Here is a 15160-nt window from a genome sequence, read left to right as displayed (position 1 = left end):
AGTAGGCAGAGCAAGAGACCGCCTTGGCTTAATTGTGAGCTTCTGAGTCTGTTCAAAACCAAAAGGAAAGTGAACCAGAGATGGAAAAGTGGACAAATACCCCTTGAGAACCACAAGGGTGTTGCCAGGGCATGCAGAGATGCAGTCAGAAAAGCAAAAACTCAGCTCGAATTGAAATTGGCCAGAGATGTCAAAAACTGCAAGAAAGGGTTCTTCAGGTATGTAAACAACAAGCAGAAACAAAAGGAAAATATTGGCCCACTGTTAAACAGGAGAGGTGAATTAGTCACCAACACCACTGAAAAGGCAGAGGTTCTCAACACCTTCTTCACCTCTGTCTTTACCAACACCATTTGGCCTCAGGCCTTAAGAACAAAAATCCAGGTCGATGGAAACACAGACGTGCTGTCAGTGAAGGAAGAGTTGGTATGTGAACTATTACAGGAGCTTGACCCCTACAAATCGATGGGCCCTGACGATAACCACCTGAGGGTGTTAAGCAAGCTGTCTGATGTCGTTGTGAGGCTCTCCATAATCTTTGAGAGTCTGTGGAGATTGGGGGATGCCCCAGAAGACTGGAAGAAGGCTAATGTCAAACCCATCTACAAGAAGAGCCTAAAGGAGGATCCAGGAAATTATAGGCCCATCAGTCTTACTTCAGTCCCTGGGAAAGTTACAGAATGAATCCTCCTGTGGGCTATCACAGGTCAGATGAAGCATGTGATTGGGAAAAGCCAGCATGGATTCACCAAGGGCAAATTGTGCTTGTCAAACCTGATCGCCTTTTGCGACAAAGTAACCTGCTCAGTTGATGTGGGGGGAGCGGTGGACATTGTCTACCTGGATTTCTCCAAGGCTTTTGATACAGTTCCTCACAGCCTCCTCCTAGAGGAACTGATGTGTTACGGTCTAGACAAGTGGTCCATGTGGTGGGTGGTGATCTGGCTGACAGGCTGCACCCAGAGGGTTGTGGTAAATAGCTCCTTTTCAAACTGGCAACCTGTCACAAGTGGGGTCCCCCAGCGATCAATACTGGGCCCAACACTGTTTAATATATCTTCATAAGTGATCTGGACGATGGGATCAAGTGTACCCTGGTGAAGTTTGCTGATGACACCAAGCTGAGGGAGGAAGTGAACATTATGGAAAGGAGAGCCACTCTGCAGGAAGCCCTAGATAGGCTGGAAGAGTGGGCTAACCAGAACCTTATGAAGTTTAACAAGGACAAGTGTAAGGTCTTGTAACTGGGAAAACATAATCCAGGAGTGCAGCACAGACTGGGATCAACCTGGTTGGAGAACAGCTCTGTGGAACAGGACCTGGGGGTCCTGGCAGACAACAAGCTCAATATGAGTGAACAGTGTGCTGCAGTGGCAAAGAAAGATAACAGAATGCTGGGTTGCATCAACAAGGGCATCACCAGCAGAAATAAAGAAGTCATTATCTCACTCTACTCAGGGCTTGTCAGGCCACTTATGGAATACTGTGTTCAGTTTTGGTCCCCACTATACAAAAAAGATGTGGACAGGCTGGAGAGGGTCCAAAGAAGGGACACAAAGATGATCAAAGGACTGTGAGGCCTGCCATAGGAGGAAAGGTTGAGAGAATTGGATTTGTTCAGCCTTGAGAAAAGAAGGCTTAGGGGAGACCTTATCACCATGTTCCACTACTTAAAGGGTAGCTACAAAGAAGATGGAGACTCCCTTTTTACAGGGAGTCACATGGAAAAGATGAAGGGTAATAGGTGCAAGTTACTCCTGGGGAGATTCTGATTTGACATGAGGAAAATTTTTCACAATGAGAACAATCAGCCATTGGAATAATCTCCACAGGGAAGTGGTGGATTCCCCAACATTGGACACTTTTAAGATTCCAGCTGGACAGGGTGCTGGGACATCTTGTCTAGATGGAGCTTTTGCCAAGACAGGTTGGACCGGCCGATCCTTGAGGTCCCTTCCAACCTGGTATTCCATGATTCTATGATCCTTCCTTCCTCTCTAATACTGGGGCAATATCCATCCCCACTAATGCTCTATAGCATAGTACCAGCATGGAAACAACAACAACAAATGACACTGTTTATAACCAGATGAGTAGTAATTGTGGCTGTCACAATAAATGTTAGAGAATTTTAAGGAGGCATTCCCAGCTAGTTTATTTTGATCATTCATAATAAAGGCTGTAGCAATTGAGTGTCTTAATTTTCCTATGAGTACTTTACTTGAAACACTACTTTCTAAAATTAAATGCAACACCATTCCAGGAAGGAATGGTTTTGCTTCTTTCAACAAAAAATCATCCTGTCTTCTGCCGTCAAACCCTTTTTTTTCCATTTCCTTTTTTTTTTTTTTTCTTTTCCATTTTTTTTTTTTTTGTCCCCTTTGATAACATTTAAATTTCTGCTGGTTTGCCCTCCTTAGTGTCCCCTCTTCTTCTCCAGTGCCAGGAGACCTCCTCAGGATGGAGGAGGCAAACTGGTCCCATTCTACCTCTTGGAAGGGTATGGTGGTCAGTATCTCTGGGGCAGAATTTCTGCTCTAAGTAGGGTGCTGGCTCCATCCTGTAGTCAATGAAACAGGATTCTTCTGGCTCAGTAATGTGCTTGCCAGTTCGCTTGCAGCACAAAAGCTCCTGAGCACTTTTTACTAATATGGGATCTGAATGCTAACAGCATAAAGGAAAAGGCTGCACAAGCCAGGTGCAGATATATTTAGTCCTGGCCCCATTTCCTGCTTTTCATTTTATAATTGTTCCTATCTTTCTCTCTCTGAACTGGAAAGTACCCTGTTTGGTACCCAGCGTGCAGCCTATAAGTAGAAACCCAGTTTCAGAGGTTCTGGTAAAGCAAACAAACCTTTATTACAGTTTGCTCTGAGGTAACTTTGCTTTTACCATATCAGCATTAGTCAATGTGCATCCTGTTATGAAAAAACCTTTGTTTGTCATCTGAAATTACAGTCCCACTACTCCCAGTTAGCATTCATCCACTCATTTTTTCTTCTTTCATTCCTGTTGCCTACTCTTCAGCAGCATACTTTGTCTTCCCTTTTCTCCATACAGCTGCATGCATAAATTTCTAAGAGAAGTAATATTCTGAAACAGACTATTGATCCATTAGATTAATTTTTATCTCAAAAGTTTAAGCGGAAAAGAATATACATAAAACTATATTAACGTGAATGTTTGCAACAAAGAAAAATGGAAACAAAGTTCAATTCAGTATCTGTTTACCTAAATAGCTACACAAAGAAAACAAATGCTTGATCTGTCCTAACATATTCTTAGGTGTATACACATACACACACAGAGAATGTCCTTTAAGGCTCAACACATCCTTGCTGACATTGAAACAAATCTGAAGACATATGACAGATGCTTCTATTCCTGAATATTTCCAGGGATTTGAAAGGTTCTTCCTCTTTCAAAATTGTGTTTAAAGATAAACAAAACAAGAAACAACTCAAGATTTTTTTTTTTTTAAAGGGATGCCACTAAAATTATGTCAAATCATTTTTACTTCGGCTGACATGATAGATCGGAGAGCTCAATTACAATTTCTGATCTTCACTAAATTTACTAAAGCTCATTCCAACATTAGAATCTTGAGCGGTGACAATATAAATCCAGTTACCAATACAAAGGTGAGCAGATGGTGTTGCTCTGCTGGGGAGCTGAGATGGAACAGCACATAAATGAGAAAGCAATCTCCTGATGGTTTGCTGTGTTTAATGCCTGAACTGAGGACTGGAGCTGAGCCAACCTGGCTTCCAGCCAAGGTCTTCACTGGATTCAAAGGAACCCCACAGCAGTTTTCATTCGACATTAGCTTCCAAATGAATATTTGCAGGTACTACTAAAGTACTGATATAAAGTACTGATTAGTACTGCTTAATGCAAACCACAGTGAAAGGGAAGACATTGTCCTCTTTGACTCAGGAAATCAGAAATGAATCCCTAAAGCTGCTCTCTCCCCTCTTTTGTCAATTTTGAAACAATTATTTGGTATGCAAAAGTAATTCAAACTATTGCATTTAAGATCTCTAGAACTGCTACTCTCTCTAAATGCTTTTATTTTTTCATCCTTTTTTGCTTTATTAAAACTGTAAAGTAATATTAGGAACAGATCTAATTTCCACCAAACTCAATAGGGCTCTTTTGGTTGACTTTTCTGGTGCTTGGATTAGGTCCATAAGCAGCGAGTAAACAGGTAATTTAGAGTTCAGAACCTCTGCAGAATTAACATAGCTGCTGTTTCAGGGAAAAGGTTAATTTTCACTCCAGTAAGCAAGGTCTCCAGTCACCAGAAGAAAATTCAGAACCTGGATGCAGGTCTACTTTGACACAAAGGAAAAAAGTATCTGAATGCATGTGATTTAAATTTAAATCCATGTTGATTCAACCATCCCCTTCTACCTCCTCACCCTTTTCTCTCCTCTTTCGAAAGGCAAACTGCATTGCCACTTAAGATAATTTCACACTTTTTGTTTCAAGGTACTAAGGTGCATTCAGTGCTGTAAAGAAACCTTTCAGGTAGGTAAGGGGGAATGAAAGTGACTGTAAATCTATAATCTCACTGTATGGACCTACTGTTCGAATCAGCATTAAGCGGTATTTCCAGGATACGCTGCTTTCTTACAGAGCAGAGGATACACAGAGATGGCTGACCTCATTCTTCAGGTTTCTTGCCAAGAAGTGTTCAGCTACGTGGGCGGGAAGCACATTCTCCAGAAGCACGCGATTTAGGTTCTCCATGGTTTCAATCTCTTCCCGCTCTTTTTTGAACTTGTTCTTCCACAGGAAGTCTAACCTACAGTAATATTCATTCTGTTACAAGAGGACACAGAGGTAAAGAAACAATAGGCATCTTGTCCTGCTGGGGTTTAAGAGACAAAATAAGCACAGTACACCACCCCTACAAGGCTATTATTTGGCCACTCAAGTACAATTCCAGATCCCACAGAAATCAAACCCCAAGCACGCACTATGCAACATACATTTCATCAAACTTCCAAGGCCCATCCCCTATCCCATCCCCCCGCCCCCCAAAAGGCCCATAAAAAGGCTCAGGAAAAAAATAAAGTTGCAAGGTGCCTTAACGGAAGATTTACTTATTTACTCTCAGGCTTTAGTAGAGATTCATTCCAGAAATCAAACACTGTTACGGAAACAATTTACAGTTTTGCAACTTGATATGATGTCTTATTTATCCGAAGTGTAAAATTTCACTTACAATAATGGGCATTTCAGGAAGACACTAACTTTTACCAACTTGAACTTATGTTATGCAGTCAGCCTGGTAAAAAGGAGGCAGTACAAGAAAAAACAGCCTCTTGATAAAATATGCCCTCAGTTTATCAAATTATTGTCAGATTATCAGAAATGGCCAGTCAGTTGGGCCAGCTCAGATGAATTTTGGTTTTGTTGTTGGGGTTTTTTTGGTTGGTTGGGTTTTTTTTTTTTGGGGGGGGGTTGTTGTGGGTTTTTTTACACTGCTTTCTATAATACTTTATCCTTCTTTCATTTTTGTCCTAGAGTTTTCATAACTGTTTTTTAACACCCCTAGCAATAAAAATAAATGGAACTATAAGAAAATGTATAAAATTCTTGGAATATCAGTATTTTTTTGAGATCTGATTTCATTAAAAAATGTTGAAAAATGAATAAAAATCCATTTTTGTGGAGCTCGCTCTACTTGTTTTCAGTATTGTCAATGTTTTGTCGTAAAGTCTATGGGATTATTTCTGCAGTAAAGCTTCCACTGGCCTGACTATCTCATTTGAGCAGATATAAATCAAGAGCTATTTCAATGTAGTCCAATGGTTTAAATGCTATCATGGACCCTCAATAAAGACTATGTTATTAACCAGGAGGACATGATTATGATGACAATCTTATTCTAGAAAAAAAAACCTAAAAATGCTACCTAGTGTTATTAGCAGTCAGCAAGCATTCACATCAAAAATGAGAGTAGTCCTGATGGGACAATGGCTGTCACAGTTCAAAATGATTCATAGATATTTTGTAGAGATCACAGCCAAAGATAGAGTGGAAAGTTGAAATGAGATGATATTAAAATGATTTGGAAAGCTTTTAAAAAGCAATGAAGGTAAAAAATGCTGAAGGAAAAAGTGTATCGGCCAAATACTTGCAAGATGAAAAAATAGTAAGAGGAAAACAATGCCTCCACTAAATGCATAGAGAGCAATACACTCAGGTTGCCTTTAAAGTGGTTGATGAGTGCTGGGTACTATTTAGATATTTAATTACAAAAACAAAAGAGATCATCCATACCATGAAATCCTTGTTGATGAATTCTTTTTGTGCTGATACATATACTAGTAAGGACAGAATGCAGACCTCAAATGCACTGCAAAAGAAATATTCTGGCTCTTCTGACACAAAGATAACATTGTTCTGAAAATAAAATGGGTCTTAACATCTTAGAATGGATCACGCTGCATCCCAGAAACCTGGACTTCGGATGTCAAATACGCAAACAAGCTGGATATTTTCAAGTAATTACATGTTACTAAAGGATATTTACAGATTATAAACAAATGAAGAGCAGGCGAAGACTTAAATACATGTAAAGACAAACATGAAGGAACAGAGAACCTGAGAACAGGCTTCTGCAGGAAGTTGGAAATAGGATTTTATTGTTGCTTTCTGTCATTGTTCCTGTATCAAATGGCAATTATCCCTCCCATAAGGACTGAACAATTTTTTTTTTTTCAAAACTGTCCACATGATGCAAAATACATGCAGTCACTTTTTTAGAATGTCTGTTTTACATGTGTATTATATATTTATACATCTAAGTTCCCCACATAGATGATAAATTCAAATGCCACCAACCATATTCATGCAGAAAAAAATCCAACAAAAACCTGGAATGCTGAATTTGCATAAATTGATAAACTGGATGTCAGCTGAAATTGGGTATCCATACATTCTACCAACTTTGTATTGAAAAGAAAAGGTGCTAGATAAGCTGAAGTTTTAAAAAATATGTTTCTTCTTTAAGAGCTAATATTAAACAGATAATTTATTTAATGCTTTATTATTTATTGAATGAAATTTAGGCTGACACAAAAAATGTCAAAGAGAACTCAGAAATTAGAAAAAATAAAGCAGAATGTATTCTAGAGTTTGCTTTGAAATTAAAAAAGTCAACATATCATATTTTAAAATATCTATTCAGACTTTAAAAAAAAAAAAAAGCACTACCTTATTAAAACTTTAAATTGTGGGGTTTTTTTTGTTTGCATGATCTATCCTATTAGGTATATATGTTATTAAAGATCCTGTTCAATCTTTGTAGTCTTGCAGTCACGTGAAAACCAAGATTGTTTCTTACTTTACATGTTATCTCCAGAACCTTTTCAATATATGAGAATGAAAATACCTCAGAATGCCCCTGCAGTTCTTGAGATACAAAATTTTTCTTCTTCACCGTATGCTGCTTTACTTGACAGCACTTCCCAGTGTGTGAGCATAGTGGAATGCCCAGGGAGGCATGAAGGACACTGCAGTCCTCTGGGCACCACAGAGCAACTGGCTTCCTCCAGGACAAGAGACCACCATGCATCTGTGCAAGGCAATGCAACACAACCCCAGATCAGTAGTAACTTCTTGGGCAAACGCAGTTAAGTGCAACAAGAACCAATTCATGTCTCATTGATTGCACAGAGATGAGGTTATCTATATTTTTACATTCTAGTGGGACACACACCTGGGTCTATTTTCAGTATTTACCTGAGTGAGACAATGAGCTAATTCTCCTCACTGAAATAATGTCACATAGAAAGTCAAGATAAGCAGCTCAAGAGTTGCTGCCTATGCCATAAGTGTCTATAATCAGGGGAAATGAATGCTGTTACATTCAGCAAAGGGGCAGCAAAGACAGCACTAAAGCAGGTAAGATCACTAGAAAATAAACCTGGGTTTTTATTTGAGGCAGCTAAGGAGATTCCACCTCATAGCCATTACTTACAGACAGCAAGTCTGAGAAACTGCCTCAACATGGAGCATCAGCAGAAGATGTCTTAGAACCCATGAATAAGTTGACCAACAAGAAGTCATCAGCTATAAAGTAACCAAAATGAAAAGCTGTGTCACAGTGTCAGAGAACTGGCAAATGGTAAGGATATAATGCAAATCTTTGGAAAAGAAATGGTGTGACCCTGGGAACAACAGAGCTAGGTACTTTGGAAAAAAACCACAACCCTATGTTAAGGAAAAGAGCTATTTAGACATATTAGCTGAAGCTGATACAATGGGGAAGAGCTGACACCTCTTCTGTAACCATACCTCCATTTGTTACAAAGAAGTCAATGGGCATGTGAATAGGAGTGAGGTTTGAAATAAGTTTTCATTAAATTCTTTCAGAGGAGGCTCTTGAAAAGACTACATTATCTAAGAGAAGGATCTTCTCACAGAATAAAAGCTCACTAAAAAACCAGAACAGAGACTACAAATAAACAATTTTCATGGCTGAGGGAAGTTGCCATAAATATCTGGGCAGTAAAACAGCCAATGAAGTTCAGTGTTGATAAACACAACGTTATCAATTATGGGAAAAACGAAACACTCACCTAGCCTACAGACTAACGGGATATGTTAAATTTTAGGTACTAATGAGAAAGGAATTCACAGGCTATGTTGATAGTGGTAATTCAGACTGGGCCATAAGAAAGATTTAATGCTCAGTAGTGTTTAAATGTGAGTACACTGCTTACACAGTCTAGCCCATACCAGTCTGTATTCTCCCAGGCAATGCCTGGGCAGGGTGCAAGAGTATTCTCAACGTATGGTCTGCCAGCTGTCAGCCTATATTCAAATAACTCTAATGACATGCATGCAGAGTGAAATGTCACTTGATCTCAGTGCCAGGGAATAGTGTAGCCTACACTGGCACAACCATCAAAAGAAAGCAGTTCTGCTTTCTCTGCCTCACTTCTGGTGGCTCACTCCCACCCTATGCTCATTTTTTGGCACAAGCATTGCTGCAGCCACACCATAAAACCAGATCAGGAAACAGGTCTGGCTGAAAACTAAACATTTTCCAGGGTTAATTTTTAAGCCAGATCATTTCCCTGTTTTGGGCCGCTATACAGCTCCATAGGCAGCTGTGCTGGTACAAATGAGGAGATACAAGGGTACGAATGAGTAGCTGAGGGAAGGCCTACTTATTTCAGTAGGGATGCTGGCTGTGCAGCTAAAAGTATTTGTTGAACCTGAGAATTAAGTTGGCTCATATAACGATATACTAGCTCTCCCTCTCTTCATTCCCATTCAACCAGACACACACATTCCCCCTCCTGCTTTTGCATCAGGACACACATCTCTCTGACCAGTGGTGAGCAGGTTCACAGAGCTAGGATTGTAGGAAAGTATTCACTTTTTTAAAAAAAACTAATTTTCTGGTTACTCACTCTGGGGACAGAGGAGCACCAATGCCAATTTAAGGGAAACGAAAAGACCACCCTTTTCATCAGTGGCTATTATCTTTACCGTCGTCAAAATAATCAGACATTAAGAGAAAAGACATGTTATTATCTGCAAAGTAGAAAAATGCAATAGCAAACAGAGAAATCATTTGCATATTACCCTCTGTGGAAGAAGGGTAAGGAAGAATTTTACTTTACCTGCACTGCCAAGATGGCTTGACAGTGCCCTGCAAGTGCAACTCAATGAAAGTAGTAAGCAGAAAGTTTAAAAATAAACAAGAAGATGGACACTTTCACATGACTTTTTATCAAATTATGAAATTCATTATCAGACAATGTTGTGAAGACCAGGAAGATAAAATGGGTTAAAAAGGGATCAGACAGTGTAACAGAAAGCAGAGCAACCAATAGCCATTAGACGCTGCCACAGAAATGCCGAATGGCAGAAGGTGGGTAGCATACGTCCCTGGAAGGGTTGCTCTACACAGGTTCACTTCCTCCCCTATTCTTTTCCTAAGCATTTGCTACCAGTCAGTATCACTAACAATAACTTAAAATGGCAGGTCTTATGCCAGGTATGTATTAAAACTAGTTCATAACATTTTCTAGTTATCATTTATACTTTGTTTGAGAGTATTTGAAAACAGAGAGGGTTTTTTTCTCCTTCTTCTTTAAGGGAGAATAAATTAGCAGAAAAATAAAAGGCAACAGACTGAAGAGCCACAAACAAGTGGTATCATGACAAGGATCCTGAACCTAGAGCTCTGAAAACGAAGACTTTTTCCATTACAGGATAATTTTTCTGTTGTGACAGGGAACAACACACACTGTTGTTGTATGCAAAAAGAAACTTTCTTGTTGATGTGACTGAACCTACAAGGAAATACTCTCCTTGCTCAGTGAAGATGACATTACATCTCTCCTTTTTTCTTGGTGGTGTACCCACCGTCTCCATCTGACACCTTGCTTGACAGGGACAATGATGCGATGAAGTAGTTATCCCTCTTTCCGAGTGCAAGTATCTATGCTCCAGCTCCACTATCTGCTATCGTCATCAAATGAGCAAACTCTAACACGGTGCTAGCAGCACGGCAGATGAAGAATATTATTTCTTACTCAAGAAGTATATTCCCCACTACAGCAAATACTGGAGAAGCTGTCAGATAATAATTTTTTGTCTAGTAACCTACAGAGCCTGCTTGGCAATTTAAATGATGGTCATTATGTTTCGAGGAATTGTAATTTAAATGAGTGATTTAAAGACAGTATGGGATAAGATCCTTCCCAAGGCTGCAGGCTATGGGGGTAAAGGCTGTTCATGAGATCTCACATGGATTGCCTCTTCCATCTCAGAGCCCTGTCTTGCGCACTGCTTCGTTCCTGGGAAAACAGGCTGGAATTGCAGCTTTTAGCCATGGATCATGGACAGACCCGAGGATTTAGAGAGAGAACTGCCCTTGCACCTGCCCTCAACTTTGTAGAGGGTAAGACCGTTGACATCATGTTTGTACCGAAAAAGCACAACTGGGTAATAAAAAGAATAGTTTCCTGTTGGGTCATAGTTTTAGTGGAACTGTGGCCTCAGCATGTGGTACACTTCTGTGTGCGTGCTACATTGTTTCTGTGTCTGCATCAAACGGTAATAACTGTGAAGAAAATAGCTTGTAATTAAGCAACTAGGGAGACAGCAGATGGATGCAGACAGATGGGAGCACACCAGGAAGCTATGAGACAATATTGGTCAGCATGACAAGCAATAGTCACAGCACACTATCAGCACAATGTCTACAGTCTCAATGACAGTTATCGGTGAGTTTTAAGGGCATATTGGAAGGCAAAAAAGAAAATAGCTTTTTAGATGCTTCTGACACTCCTTTGCAAGGGTGTGGGGCAGAACGGAATAAAGGTGTTTGTCAGAAAATCTAGAAAATGTTTGAGAAGTTGGGAGGCTGCATGTGGAGGCTGGCATTGTGTCCACTGATACAGATGAAGAGAAGTGTGCATCTTACCTGTCTACCCAAAACCAGTAATGTGACAAAGAATATAAACAAAGAAATTGAGCCCATTGTCTTCAGATCCTTCAGTATTCCTGGCCTATAAAATAAAAATATAAGTAAAGCAAGCTGCTCAAAAGTTAGAACAAAATTACTTTAGCACAAGAATAAGAAGACCACAATTTATACTACTTTACGGTATGTAAACTAAAACCATTTAAATATGATATGCTTTATTATTTGATGAAATATTATTACCATTATGTAGCTTTAATTACTTCTACTACATTCTCTGTAAAGATGCCTACATTTTGAAGTCCAGTAATAAATGAGGATTTAGTAAAAATAGTATCCTTGTTCATTTACAAATAGAGAGCTTTTGGTGCTTATTCTATACAGGCAGATTAAAAAGAGATGTTTTTTGTGTAATAATGCTACTTCCATAACAGGGAGCTTGATCATATCCAATGAATGTCAAGAAAAAGAAACTAAAGCACCCAACTCCCAAGCTGCCTTTTCACCTCAGAATTACAGGAGGCACAAACTCCTGTATAGTTTTTTTATAGTTTTGTATAGTTTTTTTAATAAACTGCTTTGGGAAAAGACACTAGAGGTAACAGGAAATAGTTCACACTAGCACTCTCCTACCGATGTCACGGAAAGAACCTCGTTGAGAGATTTAGGAAGGAAAATATCAACAGATACACAGCTTGACTGGCAAAAATCAAGGCTGCCAGAAGCACAAGCTAAACCTAACCTGTCACGTGGTTCTCCATCCCATCACAGAAATATCCTTTCCACTAACACAATGGAAACATAAAGACCTGTATTTGTTTATTTAATCTTTAGGTTTAAAAGCAAAGAAAACATACTTTTTTTTTTTTTTTAAATTTAGATCCTTTTCCATGGTTATCTCCCTGTCCTAAAGATCTTGAGTGGTTTACAGCACAGAAAAAATGATACTAAAACTCTACTCTGAATATTCAGTTTTTCTGTTGTGGCGTGTGCACTGCACACTCCGCCTACATAGAAGAGAATCACCTCTTTGTTTTGAAAATGAGGTAGCAATTACATGTGTCCAAAAATTATTTTACGCAGCAATACTTAGCATTGGAGGCATAATTTTGGTCTTATATATTATCACCTATAATGAGGATATCAGCAGGCTCACTGAAAATTTAACATACAAATTTGCAAGCACAGCAAAAAAAATCCAAACTCTGGTCTACTCATTTTTTTCAATAGCTAAGACTGCATTTGTAAAGTTTTAAGACAATGTACTAGTTCTGAGGAAGTTGATTCTCTTTGGCTTGCAGCAAATATGCTTTAACAGCCATAATTATGTTCAGCCGTAGGCGTTAACGACGTTAACAATGACTTCTTAATGGTCTTTATTACAAAATACAAATTAAACCATACTTTGTTTCCTATAGAATGTGGTTTAAACACCTTGCCCAGACTTGTTTATTTTATTCTAATGCTCTGAGGTGTGACATTAAATCATATATTAACTGCAGCATGGCAATGATTTTAAATTGTGACTTGTAGATTATATAGGCAAACACATATAAAAAAAATCTGTTTAATGACATAAGAACTGCCATATGTAGTATTTAATTTCTATTAATTTCAGAAGGACTGGAGTTATCCACCTACCTTTTAAGAGGTGCCATTGCATACATAAATTTGCTGTAGTCATCCAGCATGGCCCCATGAGTGTGCAGAAGGATAACATTGTAGCCCACCAGTGCAATCAACATTATCACCATTTTCAACTCATAATTTATCCTCAGGAAAACAGAGCAGGAAATGAGCCCTAATATGCAGCTGTATATAAAATACTGGCAAAGAAAAATCAAATAGAAAAAAATTAGAATTTGGCTCTTAAGTAAGAAATCATACATAATAAAATGCTCAGGCTAGTTTAAAAAACAAATTATTGACTGACCACTTAAGCATGGAATCTATCACAACCTAGGACATTATGGTTTACAGACAGTCAATAACAAATAGATGTTGGTATTTTATAAAATAGACCCTTTTTCTTACTAGGCTCCAATTCACCCAAAACTCAATAAAATCCCGATTATGCTCCTAATTTATGCGCCCTAATTTTCATCCTTTGCCACTTTTTATTTCTTTTTATCTGCAGTAGCAAGGAGTGCCTATTTGTGGGATACCACTGCTGGTGTTGAAGTCTAATGCAAAAGGCTACTGCCAGCAGACTGACTAAAGATTTATTCCCATGCAACTGTATGGTTTTCACTCATGCTGGAATTCAGTAACTACCCTGTATGTATTACTAGCATATCGGTCAAGGTAAAATGTCTAAAGATCTGAAAACAACAATTTAATTGCCTATATTTGCAGTATAAATTGTTGCAATACATGCAGTTGTTATGAACCTCATAGATATGCAGTTTTACAAACTCTAGAAATACGGCTAAGACATGAAGAATATAAAATTATTAACATGGCCTATGCATAATATAAATATAAAAACTTCTGTCAAATCTTCAGTTATGACTATATAAGAACACATTCAGTTGTTAGTATGGTTGAAGTTAAATTCCTTCTAAAAATACAGCATCAAAATTAATGCTAAAACAGAATAATACATTCTCACTAGAATTATTATCTTGGTCCTTAACATGCAGCACCTTTGCCAAAGACGCTTCCTGAAAATTACAGTCCTGCACCTTGTAAGGAAGTTATCTTTTCTGAAACTACAAAGCATTCTATTTCTAGATATGCTATTTTCAGACTACTGTTGACTTGTTGATGGCAGTACTTTTGACAGAACCTGAATCACTGTATACTAATTTTGGGGGATCACTGAGAAGAATAATTTTCACAGCACCCATCAGGCAGAATTGATCTGCCATCTGAATCTCTGCCGTTACTGTAATTTGCTTTCAGATCTGCTTGAAATAAGAAATAGAAAGAACTGCTGTTCAGAATCACCAAAAATAAAACTTCTCTGATGGCTGCATTCCACAGGAGGTCACACTCTGAATTCAGTGTTACATAAAAGTAGCAGCATCCATTTTTTATTCTGTAAGGCATTCTACTTGTGAAATTAGTTTTCCAAAAAGAAACAAGCAAACAAAAGGCTGTCTTGAATCCACAACTAGATGCAGTTTTACAAAGACCAAGAAAATTCCAAGTGGAATAGACAGTCTCTGTTAGTTTTCCATAGGAATATATAGACTAGATTTTGAAAATTTCAGCTAAAATTTCAGACAAGGGTGGATGGATTAGAGAAGAGTGGCACAGCCACACCCTTAAGAATGTAGACTCTGATACTGTGTATTGCAATGCAAGATTCCAGTAAGCAACAAACAGATCTGGAAATGAGTCTATAGGCAACTCTGCTTCAACAGCCACACCAGGTTATGAAGCTTTTTTTCTTTTAAAAGCCACCTTAAATAAATCTTTTTCCACTGTATCTTACATATATTCAAGGCCATTGTTTCTAAGTGCTCAACACTGCAAAAGAATTCTTCAATTCCTGTCAATGGAACTGAATTTTCACCTTTTAATAACAAAATTTGCAAATTTTAGTAGATACTTAAAGTATTGTAGCTTAAATCCTTCTCTAACTCTTTCAGCTTTTCAGACTAATGCAAAAGGGCTTGAAAAAAAATCAGAGGAGGAACTGCAAGACAAAATGCTTCAAAAGATACACTGCAGAGGAATAATGGTAACTGGTGTTCT

The 15160-nt window shown here is 38.4% G+C and overlaps 1 protein-coding gene across 2 annotated transcripts in view; it reads right to left on the bottom strand.

Moving 5' to 3' along the window:
• ADCY2 (adenylate cyclase 2) overlaps positions 1-15160 on the bottom strand; it is a 226266-nt gene that overhangs the window by 15685 nt on the left and 195421 nt on the right. For both annotated transcript variants that reach the window (XM_075744769.1, XM_075744770.1), the window contains 3 exons: positions 13100-13284; positions 11459-11543; positions 4666-4824 (listed from right to left, as the gene is read on the bottom strand). In XM_075744769.1, coding sequence (XP_075600884.1) covers positions 4666-4824; positions 11459-11543; positions 13100-13284 — 429 coding nt within the window. The remainder of the gene's footprint in view (positions 1-4665; positions 4825-11458; positions 11544-13099; positions 13285-15160) is intronic.

Source organism: Balearica regulorum, chromosome 2 (assembly GCF_011004875.1).
Source record: "Balearica regulorum gibbericeps isolate bBalReg1 chromosome 2, bBalReg1.pri, whole genome shotgun sequence".
In the NCBI taxonomy this organism is placed as follows: Eukaryota; Metazoa; Chordata; class Aves; order Gruiformes; family Gruidae; genus Balearica; species Balearica regulorum.
Note: the sequence above shows the minus strand (reverse complement) of the source record. Positions and strands in the feature narration are given on the sequence as shown.